Source organism: Harpia harpyja, chromosome 7, assembly GCF_026419915.1.
Source record: "Harpia harpyja isolate bHarHar1 chromosome 7, bHarHar1 primary haplotype, whole genome shotgun sequence".
Lineage (NCBI taxonomy): Eukaryota > Metazoa > Chordata > Aves > Accipitriformes > Accipitridae > Harpia > Harpia harpyja.
Genome location: NC_068946.1, coordinates 21,460,640 through 21,484,648, shown reverse-complemented (window position 1 = coordinate 21,484,648; position 24,009 = coordinate 21,460,640). Strand labels below are relative to the sequence as shown.

Below are 24,009 nucleotides of genomic sequence, written 5' to 3'. Positions count from 1 at the left end.
TAATTACCAGGTCGTTTAAGATTAGTTTTCTCTTCTCAAAAGCTTCAACACCATATGCAGCAGCCTGTCCCATTAACATACCTGGTTTACAGAGCTTGCCTTCTAGGATTCAGAAAGACTTCAATTACATCCTTTACTCCTTAAATAACCATTAGGGTAATTTAGTAGCTAAGTATATTGAGCAGCTAAGTATTATTAAAAAAAAAAAAAAAAAAGGCAATAAAGAGTCAATTAAATCCATGAAGCACTGTGGAGAGAGTTAATCCCTAATTATTAGTATTAGGTAGCTGCATATAGAACAAGATTTTTCTCTGCTGATTACAGATTAGACCAAACTCAATAATAAAGGTCAGACATTGGAGTTACTCTATACTGTCTGAGATCAGATTCTTTCCAGCATATAAGATGACTTCGACACATTTAAGCACCCCCCCCCCCGCCCTCCCTTCCACTGGGCATTTTACTGAATGAACATTGTGTTCTAGGAGGCCATTTATTTAAAAACATTTATTTTAAGCAAAATCAAACAGACATTTGAGATTACATAGAAATACAGTTTCCAATTGAATCACATAATCTTTTCATTAAAAATGCACTGTTGTGTTGATTTAAGTATTTTTGTATGGATTGACCAGGTATGTAATATTTAACCACGCCATTTGCAGTCAACTATCATAAAAATCAGTAACGAAAAAGGTTTCTTAAAATGTGCAAATATTATCTTAGTGTTACCATTGATAATAAATGACCACTAAATAGATGCTTATTATGTAAAGCTTTTTAAAGTACAATAAAAATACAAATTCTATTTGTTAAAAAAGGCCATTGCTATGGCTACTAAACATCCTCATTATACAAATTCCAAAATACTATATGACAAACAAAATTATAAAGACTTTTCTTTATGAAACATATACTATTCTATTTGTTAGTGATTTTATATATATTTTTATATATATATATTTATATATAATACTCTATATGAATGTTGAACACAGAATAAGAGAGAGGAAGACTAATGTAATGTAGGACATTAAGGTCCCCATTCAGCAACGTACCTGAGCATATGTCAAACTCAGCAAAGGAATAACCCCATTCATTTCAGTGGACTTCAAAGGTATATGCAGAAGTACTTTGTTGAACAAGGCATCAAGATATGCATGTGATAACAAATTTGCAAAATGCACTTTTGGTGTAAATTATAACCGTTAAGGACAAACCATAAGTATCACAAAAAGCTCTCATGAAAAAGGAAAGAAAATATGAAAAAAAAAAATTCTGAAATTTTGTTTTTTTTCACGTCTGTATGTTTTGAGGGGAAAATATTGGAGTTTTTAAAGTTTTTGAATTGATTTAAGGTGGAGTTTGGGCATCAAAACACTAATAATAGTAATTTTTCTAAGATAGGTTTAGGATGGAGTTTTATTGCTTATGCTAAAAATTAATGTAGAGTATGCATAGACAGGTCGGCATTCAACTCACTAGCAGCTGAAAATTTTGGTGTGCAGTTATTTCTGTAACATAAACAACCAGTGGGTATGAAGGACTTACTAACATATATTGAATTCTTGCAGCAAGCTTCGAAATTATAGTAAGACATGTAACATTAAAGCAGACAGTGAAAAAAATACTCAACAGAGCCTGACTATAAACACTCAGGTCTCAAACGTAACTTACAGAATTGAGGCCAGTAAACAGAGTGCCTGCTTATACACAAAGTTGCATAAATTCCTAAGCAAATGCAAGACCATAATCTTCTTTTTAAGTTATGGTTATCATGTAATGAATTCCAAATTACATAATTTACAGTTCAGCTATAAAATATCAAAACAAAGGGCAGTTAATTTGTTCATTCTACAATTCAGCAGTTCTTCTATGCTCATTAAATGCTAATTAGCACACTAACAATTTGTTAGTTTCTAAAACATGAATTAAGGACCTAAAAATCTTCCAGATTTTATAAACTAATAACAAGATATATACAGCATAGTAACCATACACAGTAATGGAAATTAATTACACGGCATCCAGATTTACCTTTTAAGCATACATTAATGGTTAGTATTTGCTGCTTTTTCACTGCAATTTGAACTTTCTGTACTAGATATTTTACTGCTTGAATATTAAATAATGGCTTAAAAACATAGTTTCAAAATGCTGCCAGGTAAAGTATTACGTAAAAATCATGCTTGCACATCTGCAAACTGAGAGGTATCTGTGAGCTTTCTGAAGAACTTCTCCAGGCTAATAGTCATAAAGCGTAGTAAACTTGGGCCAAAATGTGAGAGAAAAACACAACAGTGTAATTTAATTCATATTTCATAAACAAATACAACTTTTTACATTTGTACAGGGAAAGACTGGCACTAAGTTGGATTTTTATAGAAGCAAACCTCATAAGAGTTTACATGTTGAAAAAAGCAATTTTTGGCACATGAATAATATCTGTGAATACATGTTCAGAAAGAAAAAAAAAACACTGCGTAGGAATTTCACATTTAGTTTCTTGGCATCAGCACCTGCTGTCTAGTGGATCAAGACAAAATACTGTGCCTTCAAGAGTTAATCCCATTTTGAACCCCTCCTGCAATGAAACAAGACATAGTTAATAAAAAGGAAAGTGGTTTCTGGAGGATTAAGCTTGCTTTCCAAAACATCTAAATCTGAGCTTATCTTTAGGCAGATAAACCATAAGGATACTTCAGACATTTACATTATTTGGTCAGCTGGTTTTTAGTAAGTCTTAGTGGTTAACTTATAAAAGGATGTATCTTGTACAACAAAAGAAATACAGTATGTATATATAACGAAGAAAATATTGTAGAATAAAAATATTGAATATTCATATACACAGGCTGACAGAAAAACAAACAAGCTTGACTTGCACGATGTTATTCCTGAGTAAAATTCAACATGATTTATAAGTAGGAAAGATTAGGGCTATATGAGCAAAGAGTTTATTATATTTACACTTTAAAGATTCAGGTAAGTCACGGACATTGTTACTAATACCCAGTGTCTCATACATTCAGTGATCCTGTATCTTAGAAGTAGTCCAACAAAAAGTATAGTACTCAACCACATCTCAGAGGCTTGTTCTGAATCAGTCCCTATGCAGTTCAATTGACAGATGTATGCTTTACAGCCTACTGCCATCTGAGCTTCACTAAAAAGGCAAATAAAGTCATACTTGCTCTATTGCAAATGAACAAACTGTGCATTTCAAAGGCAAGTAACTCAGTGAAATAAAATACAATGGTCTTTAGAAAGTGCAAAGAATTTCTTTAAAAGTTTGGACCAAAATTCCTTTGTTTACTCACATTAGTTTGATTAGTGGAAACACAAAAATGATTATAAGCTAGGTGCTACCACCCCCTCTATTGAAAAGAAATTAATTCTACAAGTACCTGCGTTTGGTTTACAAAAAGTACTTAGCTTGCACCAGTTCTAAAATAACAACAGCATTTTTAATACAGGCAAAGTGCTCTTGTTTCCATTTCTCTTTTTGCTTTAAAAGAAGCTGAATAATTGTGGCTCGACTTTCAAGAGAAAAGTCACCTTTGAGTCAAGAAAATTTCAGTCTGTTAGGTGAAAGTGCCATAAAGCTATAAGCAATTGGAAACAAGGGCTGTGAATAGAAATGCCATGAGAACGTCAAGTCCAGTGGCAGCTGTCAAATGTTCAGTTCCATGTTGTCTTAACATACAGATCACTTACAGAATGTTGATCGTATGCTATGAAATCAATAATATGTGCTTTCATGAAGCAAACATCTTGTAAACAAAATAAATCTTTTTGTAAAGCAATCTGTATTGGGCTTAAGCATAAACTCAAGCCTTTTCTCATAATGCGCAGCAGTACCTCAAGAGCATACCTTCTGGTTTTAAAAGATAAAACCCAAGTCAAACAAGCTTAATTTCAAACAGATTTAAACCACAGGCTAGAATTTTAAAAGCATATGAATATTTAATAACCTCACCAGCTACTGCCGTCAGAAGGGTAATGCTAAGAAATAGAATAAACTTCCTGGCAATAGTGACTAAGTGATCTGAGATTTTCCAAGCAAAATTTGAATTTTTCTAAAGGCAGATCCATACTATGACAGCCAGTAGCAGTACTGTGGTGTAAACATTCTCCAACATTGCTACCCATTTTGCCTTACCTGGGTGACATAGTGCTGCCAAAGCTCACTGGTGTATTCAACTCCCTACCACCCCTCGTATTTTTCAAAGGGCTATCAGGAAGAGCATTCAATGCAAAAGATATTTCAAGCAAACAGTATCTGAAGTTCCAAGTCAAACATGTCTTGTTATAAACAGACTTTGTTCACTTACCCAAAGGATGCTATTAATTGATGTAACTGCAGTCAAAGGAGGACTGCTTACACAGAAGGAGAATTCAGAGAATTAGCCCTACAGTCTAGCCTGTTAAATTGTAAACCCCACAGTTACATGTCTGAAATGCTAATCTTCTAAAGTATTTCAAGGCTGCTTCCAGGTTTGAGGTTGTAAAAGGGATAGTTTGTGCTTCAACCTGAGGATGCTTGATACAGCTGCAATAGTAGAACAGCTACAGCAACTGGTTTAACAAGGACAACCAGCTTCGTTCTTAGCAATCCAGAGAGCCCTTTCACCAAACACGCATCCCATTCATGTCCTGCATGCTCTTGTCTTTCTTCTATACATTTAAGCACCTTTTGTTGGTGTCTTACGTAGCTGCACTTTCAGTGCCCTTTTTCTGGCTAGCTAAGAGCAAATCAGATGACGCATTTTGGAAGGGCACACATCACACTGACCGTGTGGGGTTTTTTAATTTTTGTTTTAGTCCATACAAACTGGTATTTTGTCACTTAGCTTGTGTTTGCTATGACTTTACTTTGAACTATTTCTACTACTTTCTTGAAGAACAGTGGTCTCCTTGACCCTTCCTTCTGCAACTTCACTCCAGACCTGTTTCTCCCCCATTTAGTCCTCCTCCTCTTTTAAGCTGTGATATTTTCCACTTAAAACAATCACATTTTCACATATTTGCAATGTGATCAATGTTAATCCATTAAGAGATTGCTGCACTATATGTTTCATAATTCTTTAAAAAGCCTTTTAACTTTATTACCATAATGAACTATTGTCCTAAAAGAAAATAGTGATGTGGTTGCCAGGTGCTGTTATCAGTTGCATACCTGAGAGCCTGGCTTCTATTACAGGCAAAACTGGTAAGGAAGTAAAACCTCCTACTACAGTGCCAGGAACTGCAGTGTTAACACATGCATACTTTAAAATGGCTCACGCACATAGCTGTCTATAACAGGAATGTGACATTTCAATGTTCACCTGTTAAATCACACAACCCCCACTGTTGTCAAGTGTCAGATACTACAGTTACTAGTAGGCTTAAACTTTCATGCCAACCACAGGGTCAAAAAAGCCCAACAACATAAAGAGGACATCAAGGCAATCTAGACAGCCATCTGGGCATTTTTCAGATTTTAAAAGAATGTAAAATCCAGATTCTTTTTCTTCACTAATATTTAAGTGGAGGACAAGAAGTGCGTAGGAGTATAAGCCAAAACAAGCTGTATTGTCTCAACTGATATTCCCATTAAATTAAGCGCAGCCCTCAAAAGAAAAAAAATCAGAACACCCTCAATCCAGCAGACTCTTTGGCAAAGTGATTGCAATCAAATTGCCGGAAAGCATGGACTTCGGATCTCCCACAGCCATCTCCATTCCTAATCCCTCAAGTTTTGCACAGTAACTCCAAATTCTTAAATAATTTTTGGAATCTCCAAAACTATACTTTGGTAAATATGCGATATAATTAAAAAAAATTCCAATCAGCTGTAAGCAAGCAAGCCGTGGGAAGACACGGTTTTACGAAAAGATTCTTCTTTACGTCCAAACACAGTTGAACTGTGATTGATGCAGATAATAAAGTATCCTATGCTGTAGTTCTCACAGCAATGCAGAACACCGTAAGCTTTACGTCCACTTTCAGGAATACAGTTTATATATACACCTGAACTGCATACATGTCTCAAGTCTTATGGCTCTTACTTGAAGCTATGCCTACTTCCAACTCTCCACTCCAAAACCCAGCATTCGCAGCTGTAATAATAATGAAGTCAGTTGGAATGACCAAGCAGATTACAGATTATGATTTGTTTTTATCTTTTTTCTGATAAACTTGATTAATGTGTTAGGCAGAATATTTTTTCTTTAAAAATGACATATATAGTCAGGACTTCGTACACATTGCATATATATAAAAAATGCATCATTAATTTTAATACACAGTTTAAAATATTTTGCCTTGTGAAATTCAGACATTTCAGCTTCTAATAATGTGTGTTCCTAGCATAACACACTGCCTGTTCATTAAAAAACATGTGTGCTATGGCTTCCTGTACTTTACAGGGTCAGGAAACAGTAGCTCCTCATGTGGTCAGAAAATCTCTCAAATCCGCTGATCTACAGGGAATACAGAAAAAGGCCAAGTCCTGGTACTGGACAAAAGTGGGAACAGGAAGGGCTATGAAGTGTGCATCTATATTGTGCCTTGTTTCTGTGTTCATATGCCCATGATGACAGCGTCATGTAACTATTTTACTTTGGAGGCGATTTAACACAAGGACTGAACATCTTAGTTACCCAGAAGAATAATGGTATTGTACTAAAGGATATGATTGGTCACTTAAAGAAAGGAACAAACCTTGTTTTCACTAGAAAAAGTAACCCGAAAACAACCCCTCTTCCAAAACTCCCACTTTTTTTGTGTCTACAATAGTAAGACATGAGCTATTCTGGTTTAAAACAGTAAACAGTGAAAGACGAAGAACTTCCATTTTATCAGAAGATAAATTTGCTAAAGTCAACCTTACGGCTCTGAGGTTAACTTACTTATCGCTTCACACTAACTTCACTCAATGAGCTTAAGTCAGCACAAACCCAATGAACCAATGATAAATTTACAGGTTTCTGAGAAGGTAATTTAGAGGGCTGAGCATAACTTATTTCAGATGGAAAGATGACAAGCCTACTGACTGCATCAGGGCATGCAGGGAGAATGGCTTGCAGCTCCTGGAAGCTTTATGATATCAACTACCTTGAGATTTTAATAAATTATAGCAGCTGTTGCTGGTACAATTCATGATCCAGGGAAACTTCCCCTCACTGCAAGATTTCTGGGAAAATAGACAGATTCGTGTTATTAATGTCCAGATACAGTGAAAATAGAGAAGATGAAAATATGTTTCAGCATAAGGGTGGGGGGAAACAGGAGGTTGGATAGTCAGAGAGAGGCCTGAGCTGTAAAAGTCACATCTCGGCACATGTTTGAGTTACAAGCTCTCCAAAGAGATCAATAGAGATTGGACTGAGAAATGGAATGGAAAGAGCTTAAGTGTGAAAGTTGGATCCTCACTAAAGTGTAAACATAAAAGTGTTCCCCCGGAGGTCAGGGAACTTTATCTGATCTCATTAGGTTCAGAATATCGGATGCAAAGGAAAGACACCCACTACTTCAGAGTTTATTCTCCAACGCCTCTTCTGCTGTGCTGTGCTCTCCTCTCCCACTTTGCTTATGCATCACCTTCCAACGCATGCATATGCCGCGACAGCTTTTCTGCAGACTGGGGCATGTTTGCCGAGGCATCTGACACAGCTCTATGCGAGAAATAGGAGCAGAGAGTCTGGACTGAGCTGCTCCAACCAGGCTGTCACCGAGGCAGCTTGCCACTCTGAGTGTAGGAGAAGCTGTATTTAACACCCTCTCAGAATAAGTTTGTATTCTGAACTATTAGATGTGTTTGCAAACAACTTACCTTTGTATATTTAATGGAATACATATTTACTGAAACTGAGGCTGTACTTTCATAATGTGAAGATAACAGATTCCTTCAATTTGCATTCCAGAGAAGGAAAGAAGCCTACATTTTTCTTTCATGTTTCTTAATGTTGGATTTCCCAGAGCACATTATATGTTCTGTGCTTTTACCTTTTGTAGCATCCATTTCACCTTCCTTCCTTATAGGCTGTGTATCTAACAAAAGTTTACTTCTAGCACAGCTCTCTTCTGCTCATTGCAAGTTTTTAAATGATTACTTCCAAATAAAAACGTATTCATAAATGTGATTGTACTGACACAAAAATCTATGTATCAAAGGTTTTGCTTAAACCATTTCACTAATGACAATCTGATAATGAAAACTGGAGATTTCACTAGTACACATGGAAAACAAACAGCAATGAAGATGCAGGCTTACTATTAGCAGCTGGTAAGACAGAAGAAAGATAACTAAAATCAGCTGTCCCTACCTTCAAAATTGTAGGCCCCTAAAAATTGAAATGGCCCTGACTTAGAGTTGTATATATAAAATATAAATCTTAAAAGTTTATATATATATATATGTACACACATATACATAAAAATAAAAACACCAGACATGAACACATGCACACTTCAATTGTAAATGCTTTAAATACCATTATTAAAATATGATATACCAACCATCGCTGACGCTAGGCACCCAGGAAAGCACAAGAAAATAAGAGAGATTAGGGAAAACATGTTTCAATCCGTATTTTGCACCAACCACCTAGTAAAATAACTGCACATAGCTTTTGCTTTGGCCAAAGTTAGAATACTATTTTTTTTTCTCATTCTGTCAGCTTTACACTTGTTCTCAATTGGATTATACACGAATAAGTTTTGAGCCTACATAAAGACCCACTAATTAATTTTCAGTGGAAATATCAGGGTATGCTAAGACTGATATGCTAGACTCTCTAATTGTGAGATCAGTTTATAAAGCATACAAAAAAGTTGGAAAAAATACAACCTGTATGTGCAGGGGGGAATACCCGACCAATGGAATATTTTTTGCAACAGGACATAGTAATGCCGTAGGCTTTGAGGGGTTTGTTATTGGTTGTTTGTCTGCTTTTTTAGATCAAGAGAGTACAAACAATTATATGAGTTTTTCATTTTGAGACTTCAAAAATCTTTGATAAAGATTTCTACTGTTCCGTTCACTTACGTTTTATGAGGTGATAGCACTCTGCAGCCTTACATGCTAACAATTAAAAATTTTGTCAAAACATTACCTGTAATAACAACTCTTAGTGTGTGACAGTTAGATATTTTCATAGGATTCCTCCTAGTAGCCACAGATGCTACAGCATACTTTTTCCTAAAATGGGCTACAGACAATGGAAACATTGATATATGTCAACGGGAGATGCTAAAAGATTTGCTTTTTTGTGCCAAGGGGCTTGGTAATAACATTATAGCATTCACAAAACACAAGCATTTTTACTGGAATTGCAAAGAAGCCAGTTTTGGCTTTTAGCTGCTATCTGAAATCATATGGGCCAGAGTACAAGTGAGCAAGAATCTAAATTTCTTCACAGTAGTGGCATTTGCCAGTGGCACCATCCTAAACTGACATGGAAAATAAAGTTTCACAATGAACAGGAAATAGAAATTTTACTCAGGAAAATTAAATGGTATTTAAATCTTATTTCAGCCACTTTGAAATGTTTCTGCTGCTCTTCAGGCAGAAGAGAGGAACTGAAGGAGGCTGAGAGCTAGCTCTCTTGGCCTTTGTGGGCGCTTGAGATACAAGAGGGCTGGAAACCCTGGGAACACTTTCTGCTGAGGATCCTAGAAATTCAAGTTCCCAGTATTTTCAGCCTTCCATTTTGCTGGCAGGCTGCTGAAAACAAAACAGATAAGCAAGCTGGCAAGGAACTAGCAGTCTGGAAAGTCTGACTGAAGAGTGATTTATTCCAAAACTTGAAGGCTTTCTCCTAGAATTGCCTCAAAATTGGGTCAATAACTGAACAGATACTGTTGAGTGTTTCGGAATCAACAAACATCTTCTAATAAAAACACATCAGTTTAGAATTCTTGAATCAATTCTCAACAGTTTAATTGTCCCAGAGTGCCATAGTCAAATACAGCTATTTTTAAAAGCAGCAGAAAATTGCCATGGCCTCCTAAGCACACACTTTGCCTATGCCAATGCTATGAAAAACCAGACTGATGCTCCTGAGGGAAAAATGAAGGTATACTGGGATGGTGGTGATTGCTGGAACTGAGGACTAACAAGATCAGTGTATCTGTAGGGCTCTCGCTTCAGCTCTCTTTCAGGTGTCTCAGTCCCTTCCCAGGCAGGAGTAGCAGTATTCATTTTGATTACACTGCTGAGAAACCCTAAATTAGTGCAGGTGTCCATATTAATACCATGTAAGGATCTTCAGTCAAATTCAAACTCCAACTCAAAGACCTTGAGACATATTTGCAAAAGGAATAGTCAGAAATAGGGGTTTTTCTGTGTATTTGCATGTGCAGTCTGGAATATGTTTTCAGAATACTGTAAACATGTATTGCAAGAATAGTCATAGAGCCATAGAAAACTGCATAATTGATAACTCAGTAGTTACCTGCATCTCATCTAGTTTGGACTGAATGTCTGGAGGGAAATCTCCTGCTCCACAGCTAAAAGGGTCAAAAGGTTCTGCTCCAAAAAGGTCTCTCTCTGGAACAACAGAAAAGTGAGTCACCAAGAGAAAAGGTATGGGCTACAACAATAGCACTTTGAAAAAGTCAGCTTACATCTCCTTACAAGCTGAATAATAGCACCTCCAGATATGCAACTGATTAACCCCAACTTTTAACATCCAAATTTGAAAGCCAGGTCTTGATTAGTTTTCCAAAGTTTAATACTCAAATATTTCTCCAAGAACACCATGAACTTCTGTTTAAGCCTCTATTTAGCTGTCATTAATGCTTGTGCCTTCTAGAGGAATTTTAGGGATCCGAGGAGAAAAATTTGCAATTTGAAGAGGGCATCTCCTACTGAAGTGCACTCTGGAACTGATGTGTAGGAGTTTCATAAGTGAGGGAACAACTGGACATCAGTTGTCAAATGTCATCTTAACATTATGTCAGAAACATATTCTTGCAAACAAACTAGCTTCATATCCCCTGCCTGCCACTTCTCACCATCAGGTTAAAGACGTCTTGGTAAGGACAAGCAACTACTCTTACTCATGGAAGGTAAGGCCTTCATTTGATAGAGTTCCTCAATGCACAGCTGGTAGTAACTAAAACTAATTGTCAGAATTTTAAAATCTTGGATAAGATCAAGTCAAGAACGAAAGAATGAAAAAAGCATAGGACCATGACAGGTCACTTACCCTGAAATTCCACTAAATCTGCATACATAAATAGAATGATTGCAAATTTCTCTCTTCAGATGCAATACTATTTCTCACTTTTTCTTAACTGTAGTATGCTTTCTAGTGGTCACGGGGGTTTTTTTTGTTTGTTTATTTGTTTCTTTTTTGTCTGGACAAGAAGAAACACCTCCAAGAGATTTTTTGTTGTTGTTGTTATTAGAACAGTGTAATGCTAGTTCTTCACATCCGACAGCCCAAATATTTTGGGTTGGGTTTTTTGGGGTTTGGGGTTTTTTTCCTTCTCAGTAGCAGGATTTCTTTTTTTCCTCTACATGTAATGGTGTCATCTATACAGTCTTTTTCTATCCTACACTGGGTTGAACTAAAGCAGTAAGAAAATCATTTTGCTAACCCAACCACATTAATTGCAAAATTTACAGAACCAAGTTAATACTGTCTTGTCATCAGTGGAGAGAAAATTAAAACCATATCCTATATCCTAACTTTCATGGTTGTCCAGCAAGAAACCTGGTAAGCATACTACCAACCTTAAAACAATGTTAGCTTAAGAGCATGAGAGTAAAAGAGGCCATTAGTATCTTTGAAATGACTAGCTAGTTTTCTGGTTAAGCACAAAATATTACCCATAACATCCAAGACATGGAAGCTGACGACTGACTACTTGACACAAAATCCATGTTGCAGTGTTACCAGTCATATTATCAATGCTGAAGCACAGGCATATAGCTAAACAGATGTCTTTATTCTGGCATCCCTGGAGTCAGAATTTTAGACCTGTACTTGTCTAGGCTCTTCAACATTTATTACGCATATCAGTCTCCATGGGTTTTGACCCATGGGATCAATTAGGTGTTATCAGGCTGCACAATAGGCATTTTAAATAATTAGCAGCTACTAGCATTCACTCCCATAATAAAGTACAGAAACAAGCAGGAACTTGATTAATTACATATTTCAAAAACTGTGGCTAAACAGCTACAAACTGTCACATGGGACCAGGAGATGGCCCAGATCAGAGCGCATTATTCCAAAAGCCCATTTGAGCCAAAAAAAAATCTAGTCTTTCCTGGCAGAGGCAGACCACCAGCATGCGAAAGAGACTTTAGCTAGGATAATCTAATGTAAAAATTAGGATCTACCTCATCCCTTGCCTCTTTCACAGCCAAAATGGGTCTGCTCCAGTATAACCAGTGTCCTTACATGCTCCGATGCTCCTATCAAGTAACCTTCAGATGTGTAGGAGCTTTGACTTTCCATCTAACCTCGACTGGGCAAAAAGTGATTATGCTTTTTGCTCCTTGTAAGTTTGCTCATTATGTAAGTCCATTTTCTTTCTTTTTCTCCCCACTGAGGTTCTTTTTACCCTTAAAAGGAGCTGACAGTTTTCTGTGTGGTCAGACAGCTAAAAGCAGCCAATTTCAACACCAAGGCTTAGCAAACATTCAAGGAATGTATTTAGGAAAAAAAAGTAAAGAACACAACTCTTGCATTTCTTAGTACTGAAATATGACTTATCATTATTTTTGAAAGCAAGTATTTTGTACACTATTATGGATATTATCTCATTCATGCCTTATTATTGGTCTTTTATTAATGACAGCACTTCTGAACTCATTAGCAGGAGAATGGCAGAAGCTTTAGCTCCTTTAATGTCACGTGCCTTCAGGTGAAGGATTACTTCATTTATATTGTTAATCAAGGCAGACTTTAAAATTAACCAGAGTGTAACTTATTCCAAGTGACAGAGCCTAATAAACCCTGTACGGAATCAAATTCAAAATAGAGAAGTATCTCCTAGCTGAGTTTCTATGAAAAATAATTGTTTGGGGAACTATCTCTATACTTCCTAACTTCTCTAACTTCCTAACCATTTCAGTAAACCAGCTGAAAAAGTCCATAGTACAACTGCTTTTCTGCATTTAAAATTCCTGTGTTATATGAGAGATTGCACTGCTAAGAGTCAGGGAGGAATAAAAGTTCCATGAAATATTTTCAATAGCATCATCAGTATTTCTCTTTTGAACAGAAGCTGAAGAACATGTGGAAACTGGACAAGGACTAAAATTTAGTCACTGCAGAGCTGCACTATTGCATGGGATCCCCATAAGCTTATCTGTTAGTGTTCACTCCACTGCTCACAGCAGGGCTCCTTTTTAGCAGAGATAGGATAAATCAGTAATTTTTTATTTCAGGCTACAGTATTTGCATGAAGATAACCATAACAAGAATATCTTGCCTGGCATACTCCCCCAAATAATTTTAGCATAAACAGGCATTTCTTTCTCCAATACACAGCAACCAGGAAGCCTTTGAAAACGATCCTTTCAAACAGCTCATATAATTTCCCTTCCCTTTCCCATTCCTTTCTGGATGGAAATAAATTCACAGCTTGGGAAATCAACCAACAAATTCAAAACCATGATGTTTTACATAAACAACTCAAATCACAGAAGGACATGAACATGTAATAAATTCTTGTTGCTGTGACCTTTCTGACATTCAGGACAAGAAACATGCAATGCTGGAGAATAGCAACCTACACTCTGTAATAAACTCAAAGCTAGCAATTACTAAACAAAACTACAAATGTTTGGCTTTTCTGCTGCATTTTGCATCCTAATCTTCTTTACCTTAGCTATCATTCAGGCACAGACTTATGCTGATATATGCTTTGCCCAGATGTCCTGGAGCAGCTGTGATGACAAATAAAAATTAAACTGAAGACAAGGACCCAAGAAAATACTTGGAATAAGCTGAGGTAGTGAAGTCCAGGAAGCCTTTCCCTTAGCTGCTCCATATTTTTTTCTTTTGGAATTATTACAGCATAAAAAAATGGTTCCACCATTATTCTGACAACATACTCTTGAATATCTCTGGAAAGATAGCATTTCAGAGCAGATTTCTACATCTGCCAGTTGTGACCTTGGATTGTTCAAGATGCATTTGAGTAAAATAAACGTTGAACAATTTGATGAAGACTGTTCCTCTCCAGTTCTTTTCTAAGATATAACAATAAGGCTGTGCCAACAGGAAACACATAAATTAATTCCTCCTTTAATTAATTAAAATTAATAAGTTAATGCTGTCCTTTAAGATAACTTACAAGAACGTTTGCAATCCTTTACTCCACAAGGAAGCAGCAGCATGGTCTTTAACACTGCATTTTTGGTTGCGCTTACTATTTTTGGTTGCGCATTGGTCAATTGTTCAATTTGATTGCATTTTTGTTCAATTTGGTTGCATTTTTGGTTGTGCATTGGTCAATTGTTCAAATAAGCAATCACTATACTGGGCTGCAATGTTTATGTTTAGCCTGCAAGCTGGTTACCGCAAACATAGTGTTAAAAGAAGTATTTCTCAGCAACATTTTGAGTAGAAATACAATTCTGGAAAGGGCTTTTGTTTTTGAAAGAATCACTTCTTTGCAAGTATTACCTAAAGAGACACTGCGTACTTGTCCAGTCTACAACTTCCTGTCCAAAAATCATGCAATTGTCTCCTTTAAAATAGGTAAAACCAATCTATTTGCTATCACTGACAGACCCAGTAGTGAGCAGACATTTACTGAGAAACCATATTGGTATATTGCTGAGCAAGAACTCAAAATTTCAAGAATCTTCTCCCTTTTTTAAAGCTTAAATGCTTTGGAGATAACCGCCTTTCCGAGAAAAGGTCAGTGTTGCACTCTTCTAGTGTTAGAATGCTGGGTTTCTTGAACTACATGCTGTGAACTAGTCAATGCAAAAGGTATAATTTATAACCCCCCAATTTTTGCTGGGGAAACTACCCTAAGGAGAGCTGGCAAGCAAAACTCTAACTCTAGGCATTTCTCTTTATGAAAAGCTGAACTGTCATCCTGGTGCCAATTACCATCTGTGAAGCTCTTGGTCTTAGAAGAATCCAAAGTGCTTGGTATTGTTACCAGTTTCCTGCAAATGAGACCTGTCTTTCCTGTGCAGTGTTATTCTTGGGTAATTTGTCAAACTGGCCAGTTGATGAGTAAGATGAACTTTGGCTTTTAAAAGCACATTTTGCTTAAGCAGCACAAGTGCCATCCCTAGGTAACAGGCAGATGAACCTGAGACAAATGAAGCAACTGAGGTTGACACTAGCAAATAGATGGTGCACCCTTATCTTTCTCCTTGTTTACTACTGAACGTGATAAAGGTGGAAGTTATAAAAATTATAAAATCCAACAGAATCACCCTGTAATTTCATCAAAAGGGATGGGAAAAAACCACTCAAGTGCAGTGACAAAGAAAGGAGAGATAAGAACATGAAAAGATGACCTCAGGAAATGGGAGACTCCAAGCATCAGCTCCTCTTGGTTGCCACCTATCTGACTTGTATTAGAGAAAGAAATACCAGCTTGCTTGTACTGGCAGTAATAACATCATATAAAACAACATATTATTGTACATTATTACAGTAATGTAACATTACACAGCTTGAATGAGGTTCTTACGGGATCTGAACTTTCTCATCTATAGACAGTAAGTCCTTGTTTGATTATATAATATTCCTCTTCTGTTTCAAATTACACTTTTGAAATACGCCAAAATGTGTTAATAGCTGACGAATGCAACAATTTTCAACATTTAAAGTACCATGACATACACTGAAAGAGGAGGGATCAAAAGTATAAAGACTATGAGGTACTTCTGTAATCTCTCTCTGAAGCATGGCACAGAGAATTAACAGACACTGACTGCCACGTCTCTGAACTACATCACCTTAATTTAATGTAAATGAATGAAGTGCAGAAGAAACAACTATTTTCAACAGTACATATCACCGAATAAGCAACTTATTTATAGTATTTTCTATATTACAAAACCCACTGATTAAACGACTATGAAACTTACATAGCTGGAATTCTCAAGACCACTCAGCACTGAGTGCTGACTGCTACAAGATTTCTAGCCACAATTTCAACGGAACCAAAGTGGGACAGTAGCTAAAAAACCCTATCTCTTCCTATAATTCAATCAAGTTATTACTTTTGAAGCTGGATATTCACATTGAGATCAACTTTATGGCATGGTCTGTAGTTTCAGAAGAAAAAATTGGAAAAAACAAAATGAGTTCTTGGAGGTCGTGTCTTTGAAATATTTTTTCATTGTTCTTTACAAAGCCATAAAAATTCTCTTAATATAACAGTTCTAATATTCTATTAGAATATTCTAATATTCCTTAAAGTTATTTAATAATAGTTAATATTAACTATTCCTAGTAGAATAGTTTTAAATTCTGTTAATATACTCTTTGAGAAACCCATAGAAATTCATCTAAATTAATTAAAAATCTTCTCTAAAAAAGAACAGATTTTTTTTTTTTAACCAATAGCCTCAACATCTACTTTCTCTTTAGACGGTGACAGTCATTCTGAGCAATGGAACCGAAAGGTGTGTAGGATATGGTATTGGGGAAGACATTCACTGACAATGCATTTTTATAATTGTGCACAGCTCTCATTCATACCTGAAAATTCTACATACTAGCAGCATTCCCCAAAACAGGCAGAAACTCTTCAAATGTGGTTTTACATGGTGGCAGGCAATAACATTAATGTTCCTTATCCATACTAAAATAGACATCAGAAATAGAAGATACTACGCACAGACTGATATTTCTACAACCTCCACCATTGCTTGTGTATGCTCCACTCTCCTCTCCCCCAAGGGATTTCCAAAGCTTTTAAAAATACTTTGTGGACTCCTAAAAGATTTCCAGTGAAGCCAAGAACCTTACCCTAGCTGCTTTCAAGCCTTTGGAAAATAAAATTGCTATTGTTAATCATTTTTTGAAGATCTTTTAGGAGTGGTTCACAGATCTGGAGAGGTTCATCTACTATAACTGAAAAACAAAGCTGTAGATGATATAAAAAGTAGTATTAAAAAAAGCATTCCAAGACAGTCTACATCTTGAGGAATTTCTTCAGCTCTCCGTTCTGCATCATCATCACCATACTTACTCCACCTGCTGTCTTCCCCAGAAATGTAGGCTTTAGATGCTACAACTGTGGCTTGACAAGGAAAGAACTAACAGAAGTAAAAGTATTTCTTGAAGGAAGTACAAAAAAGATACTGTAAAAGAAAAGCCAAGTTAAAATCCCCAGCCAAACTCGTTCAAACTGTGTATTTAATAGTTTCAAGCAAGTAAATAAATTCATTTATAATGTAACTTGGCACAACATCAATGACTTTGGGAAGATGGTGAAATGAAATGGCATTATTGAACGTGATTTACAAAAACTGTATTTGGCTTTTCATGCAAAATGTACGTAAATCTTTAAAGATGCTTCATTAAAAAAAAATATAACGTAAGCAAAAACTAGGTCAGTTGTTACAAAACTTACTGATCTCTGTAGATCTACTGGGTACTGGAGGAGGCTGCGTACCATTGCGAGTAGGTGTTGATGACTGAGGGGATATGGGAGAAAAGGGAACCATATCAAAGATGTCAGTGGAGGGTGATTTAGGTGTCACACTGCCTGCCTACAATAAGGACAATAAACATTAGGGCAATATTTCACATGATAAAGATCACAATACTGAATTCTTCAGCATGCAGGTAAGAGCCACATATTCAAAAAAGTTAAAAATAACCATCAGCATGCAAAAAACAGCTCCTGACACCAAGCAAATGGCATTTGCAGTTCAGAGTCTGAGACATGCTAAAACTCTCCAATACATAAGCAGCATTGTAAATTTTCCATTTTCAGTCCACCTGGTACAGCCAGAAACGTATCACAGTTAAACCTGAAAAAGCTGGTGACAAGCAGTTCTCTATTGCAGATGTATAAATACAGATGTTCAAAAGACCCATTTAAGGTAATACTGCAACAACAATATGCTATGCTCTGGAGTGCACAAAACAAGTAGCTAAAATTAAAAGATACAATCCCAGTATTTCTTGGTTACTAGTTCCTTCCTTACATGATCACTTATTTGACAACCTAAAAAACCTGGTGCATTCAAAGCTTCAAATGTATTTTTCCATAAGAAACAACCTAGACATGCAATACACTGAATATTAATATCCAATATAAAACTCTCACCCTTGAATATGAAACAGAAGAGATTTCATTAGTAAGGCCCAGGAATTTGGAAGTGTTCAAAAAGATACTGGATAAGCAAAGAAATCCCAAACCCAACAATTACCATGGTTCTACAGCCATATTTATTTTTGAATGATTCATTCCTCCTGCCATCAGTCCACTACTTCAAGGACACAAATGAGGCACAGACAAGTCAGAATAAACTGAACATTAAAGACAGATGATGAAATAGATGAAAACTGAGGTTGACAAGCCAAAGGCAGAATATATATGCAAAACTAGTTTGCATGTTAATGTTATTACTTAGACAATACAAAACCCCCTACAGTGTGTGTATTAGAAAGACTATACAGCCAGGCACAGGGAAAGGCTGCTACTTTTAAGTAAGATTCAATTTGACCAATATATTCTCATGAAAATTTTTTAAGCACAAGTTAAATTAGTCACATGGATCCTTTTCTTCAGAATACATTAATACAACAACCTGGTAAGCAGGTGGTCTTTAGCACTCCTGGTCCATGAGTTTCATGGACCTAAATCTTATTTTGGAATGCTACTTTCTTTAGTGCCTCTGCTGCAGCAACCGAAGCTGCCCTCTGACGGCACACGCCACAGATTTCTAAGCCATGTCTACAGGTAGCCCTGAACTACCTCTGTTTCCCTCTGCAGGCTGCAGTGGCTGCTGAGAAGGAAAGGATATTGATCCACAGTCTTCCACTGAATACACTGCTTAAAAAGAAAACTAGACTCTGAAGTCCTATGTTTCCTATTTCTTAGAAGTTTTGAATTTGTATTTTAAATTTGGATTAAGTGAGATCTAGAACTGGTCAATATCTTAAAAACCCTGGGATATTTCTACCTAGGTATACTGAAGTATACCAAGAAAAAAAAAATTCCACATTTAACATGCTGCCTTTTTTTTTTTGGTTCTATTTAAACAAAATGTTCTCTCAGTCATGTTATTCCCTGGTAAGACCACAGCTGAATTAACTTCACAAAATAACTAATTTTTAAGATTTTTACACATACAGAACTCTTACTGACCTCAACATGAGTTAGCATTGCAATTTCAAAGATCATCTGTTGTGAGGACATTTCAGTGCAGTGTTTAGACACAATAGGCTCTTATTACTATGTTCGTGGACCTTGTATTAACCTCCTGGCACCTTTGTGCATACTCAAGAGAACCAGTATAATTTAAGTCAGGGAGATTGCTGGATGTCATCTGCTCCCACTCAAAGCAGGGCAACAGATGTGCTTGACCCAAAGTAAACATATAATGAATCTCATATCCCTTTCCTCATACAAACAAAACTCTCTCTGATTGTCGATAGGTTTTTGTCTGCATCAGGAAGGTGGGATCAAGTTTAATGCATAAGTGCATGCCATGTATTAACCTACATTTCCCATCAACGTTGATGGATAATCCTAGAATGCCTTGGAGACAGTAAATGCTGATGTAGATTCTCCTTATTTGCTAAGTGTTTATGGCTACCTAGAAGCTGGATAAATAAACAAACGGTATTTATGTTTAGTCTTAAATGAGTCTTTTAGGCAAAAAAAGCAAACCCAAACTTTACACTGTCATTTCCTGCCTGTATGCCATTTTGTTGAAGTTACTGGCCATTTTGATACTACCGATACAGATAGTTTAAGTAAAACTATAATTTAGTAATTTTAAGAAATGTATATTTTGAATACATGAGCACAAGAAGCATTTTTATTTCGTGAACACATGCAGAAAGCCAGGATGTTTGCCAAAGTACAGCCAAATGTTACTTGCAAATGGAAGAAAAGTTGAGAGTATAAGCATATTGCTATGAAAAAGCAGGCAATATGCTCATTTCATATTTAAGAATAATTTTCAACCTTCATTTTGCACAGAGTTTTTATAAAGAATGCTAAAACGTATTTAATGGCTGATTGGTTTTCTATTAATTCATGGGGGGGAAAGCCCTTGAAGTTGGACCTTAAGTATTGTTTGTTTTGAATAACTATTCTTAATAATAACACAGAGGTAATTAATTAATGGACTAATTTAAACATGTTGGGAAAATAAGAACTTATGTTTTGGGGGTGGGAGAGAAAAAGCTATGTAGAAGTAAGAGTAAATCTTCACAAATTCCGTATTTTAAGAGCATCCCTAGAGAATGTAAGACACATCTGCTCTGTCCTTTAACCGCTGTACAAAATGCACATTTTTAATACAAGTTAATCACAACAGAGAACAAGGAAAGCCAAAAAAACTGAAAAAGCTTTTGCACAGCAGGATTACACGAGGTCTTGGGCAGCTGTATTCACTGGTTGGCTTTGGAAGACCACTTTTTGAAGGTGGTGGTATTAACAATCCAGATGGTAGTCTAGAGTCAGGAGAACTCCTAGGAGTAAGCGTAATGGAAGAGATATCTAAACAAGGAGGTGAATCCTCACTGTTACACCAGAAAAAAGTAGAGGGTCTTTGAAACATATGTTCATCATTATCACACTTTATGTGCAGCAGCTGAAAAGGAATCAGAGAAAGAGAAAACACTCTGAGGAACCGAACGTGGTAACATCAGGGAAAGAATTGTCAGCAACTTGTGGTTCAGTGCTATAGTTACAAGATACAGAACTTGAAAATATTGTAAACCAAAAATCTAAAAATATACCACAGGAAGAGATAACCCAGTATTAAGTGGAATGAAGACGACTTGCTCCTTGATAAATACACCAAGTAAAATGAAGACAGGCATCTTTCCAAAAGTGAGTGTGTCAGATGCACTGACAAATGTCTAAATCCACCAGCATATCAGCAACATCTCATATCTGCACATGTAAATTAGCAGGTAAGCACATATCTGGGGAGAAGAGTTACTCTGGTGGTTAAAGCACAGGACAGAATTTTCTTTCCCCGAACAAGGAAACATCTACCATTTATATCCCACCAATATTTAAAGAACATTTAATTATTTAACTAAAATCTTCTTACAGTACAAGCTCTCGGTGCACAAATTTTAATGTTTACATTAATACTAGACTTTGTTTCATTTCCCTGTCTATAGAATTTGAGCACCTAAGTATTTATGGACAATAATACCCTTCTGCCATCTTTTCTGTGTGGATAAATAACTAATTGAACTTGGTATTTTCAGTAGGTATCTCAAAAGCTGAGACTCATTGTTGCAAAGCAAAGGAATCCTCATGTCCCTACAACAGCAGCACAGGATGCAGGTCAGAGTAAACCTTTGCTGCTGGGAAAACAAAAAAGTTGAGGATTGTAAGATTCTCTGATCTCTTAACAAATCCACAGAACAGCTTTGAACAGAGACAAATTAGTAAAATCCACACCAGAATACAGATGGTAGAGGCGTTCACCCAAGATGACAAAGTGGTAACTGCAAGGTTCTGGTCTGAATTAGGCAGACAAGAATCTGAAGCTAGCAGCCTCATATGACTGGGGAGTATTTAACTGTATATTCCAGCAAGATTCACTGTGTATCGAGAGTGAAGCTGAGGGCTTTGTGTGCTTTGATAAAAACCAAAATCCCTTTATTTTTTGCCCGAATGGGAAATATCTGCAATCCTGAAAGGTTTCAAAAGAAATGGAGCTTCTCTAGGTGAAATTAGAAACAAAGAGCCTTTAGGACTGATCCTGGAAAGAAAAGCAAAAAGGAAATGTCTTTAAATATTTAAGAAACATGCCCAACCAATGTTTCTGTTGGGGCCAAGTTGTAATTCCTACCTCAAAATCTGAAGAAAATAGCTTTGGACAATTAAGGCTTCAGAGGACAGATTCACCTCTGAATCTTAACAGAAGGGATTGAACTCTTGTACAGACAGTTCTTGGCTAGAGCCAAGAGTTTATACACTGAGAAGGCAGGAATTGGGTCTGTGCTGTAGGCGTCTTGCCTAAAAAATCCTCCGACTTGCCCAGGCTGAAGCAGTGGTAGATAGGCACAGCAAAAATTTTGAAGTTTGTTTTTACTCTTTTCACACAGTGTTACACAATCAATATGACATGATTATTTCATTAGAAGTTTGCGTAACTCCAATAGAGCAGGATTTAATCAATGATTTTAAATCATTTTTTCAGAGTTATGTAGAAAACAGAACATTTCAAATCCTATTAAACTGAGTCTTAGTTCCTTTCTCCACTTTCTTTACAGATGAGCCAGGTTAAGGGTACAGGTATCCAAATGTAGTAAAAATGCCATACTTATGAGAACACCAACGAACACCACAAAACTCTCAATTGAAAATTTGCAATTCATAAGGAAAAAAAAAAAAAAAAGTTGTTTGCAATTGCAAAGAATTTATCTGTTGCCAAGCTGGAATTGTGAAACAGAGAGTTTGGAATGGTAATCAATAAAAATGAAAGCAAAAAATGACAAGACATAAAGTTTTGATTATTATTTCAAGAGTATCACTAGACTACAGGTGGAAGACTTGCAATGCTATCTTGTAATTACTACCACGTAATACCTGCCGCTATACATTTATATGGAAAAAATAGATCTCATAATAGTAAACACTGGAAGATACTAAATACAAACAGTCAAATTAAGGAAGCAAAATATTTCCCTGAAATGCAAAACAGTGAAGGATGAGTAGTTTCCATAGGCAAGCATGTATATCACATGAAAAATCATACAGAAACCAGCCACAGGCATATAGGATGCAAAGCAGCAAAAGTATAAGGATGATGAACATATATCAAATCCAGGCAATGAAAGGTTTCAGTACAAAAACAGAATATACACTATTTGTATCATTCAAGCCCTGAACATTGAGCAGTCATGTTTCCTCCTATTTACCTGAACAGCGATAATCTTAGGACATTTCACACCATATAAGGTGTCGAGCTTTACATGACAGTTTTGGGAACGTGTCTTGATTTTCACTAGTAATTCTTCATTTGCAGGGCAGTACAGAAGCCCACCAGCGGGCGCTGGGACCTGTGCTGTGAGCGCTGTTCCATGTGTTGCATCCCATGACCCAGAAAGACCTGTGAGGCTGACAGTGGCTTTCTGCTTACAGCCCTACATATTCAAGCAGCCCACAGACAGGACAGGTAGAGCAGGTAAGTGTATTCAACAATGGAAAATAATAATTGGAAGGTCACAAAGATAAGGATTGCACAGAAGGCTTTTAAAATGTAGGAAATATCACCAGATTCAGAAAATGCAGGAGGAGAAAGGAACAGACCCTTACTCTAAAGAATAGAACCTAAAAAGGGTATAACTTCTGAAACTTAATACTCTTACACCAAATCATGAAGGAAGAAAATATAGTAAAAATATATTAAATTGCCATTATATGTGGCAATTGTATTTTGTCTGAGCTTCCCACTGCGGAACACCGAACACGTAGTATTGGTCAGGTTGATATATTACTTTCCAATTCGGGCCCCATTTCATCAATGCAAGAAAACAACATGAAATCATTCTTAATGAAATTAACATGCTAGTTCAGTGGACTTGGTCTCTAGTATGATTAGATGTTATTATGTGCCTGTCAAAAGATTTATTTTTGCCTCATTCTACTTAGCATGATGCTGAAGATGCGCTGTTTGGCTGCATCATACTGGAAAATGTAGCATGATTGAGTTTTTGCTAATCAAGAAATCTTTTCAAAATTGTTTGTTTTTACTAGGTGTCTCAAGACATTGATTGCAATCTCTGTGTCATAGCCCCATAGGAATCACGTAAGTGTATTAATGAATAAGAAAATGTTTTTCTTCCTTAGAACGTTCAAGTTGGTAATATACAT

The 24,009-nt window shown here is 36.3% G+C and overlaps 1 protein-coding gene across 8 annotated transcripts in view; it reads right to left on the bottom strand.

The window, feature by feature from the left end:
* Positions 1-492: 492 nt before the first annotated feature.
* Positions 493-24,009, bottom strand: part of GULP1 (GULP PTB domain containing engulfment adaptor 1) — a 165,535-nt gene continuing 142,018 nt past the window's right edge. For 2 of the 8 annotated variants that reach the window (XM_052792407.1, XM_052792408.1), the window contains 5 exons: positions 20,537-20,761; positions 17,560-17,698; positions 10,443-10,537; positions 8,481-8,516; positions 493-2,584 (listed from right to left, as the gene is read on the bottom strand). In XM_052792407.1, the coding sequence (XP_052648367.1) occupies positions 2,513-2,584; positions 8,481-8,516; positions 10,443-10,537; positions 17,560-17,698; positions 20,537-20,761 (567 nt within the window). In that variant the 3' untranslated portion in view covers positions 493-2,512. Of the gene's footprint in view, positions 2,585-8,480; positions 8,517-10,431; positions 10,538-17,559; positions 17,699-20,536; positions 20,762-24,009 lie in introns of all 8 variants that reach the window. The other 6 variants (XM_052792410.1, XM_052792411.1, XM_052792409.1 and 3 more) reach the window with 6 other exon arrangements.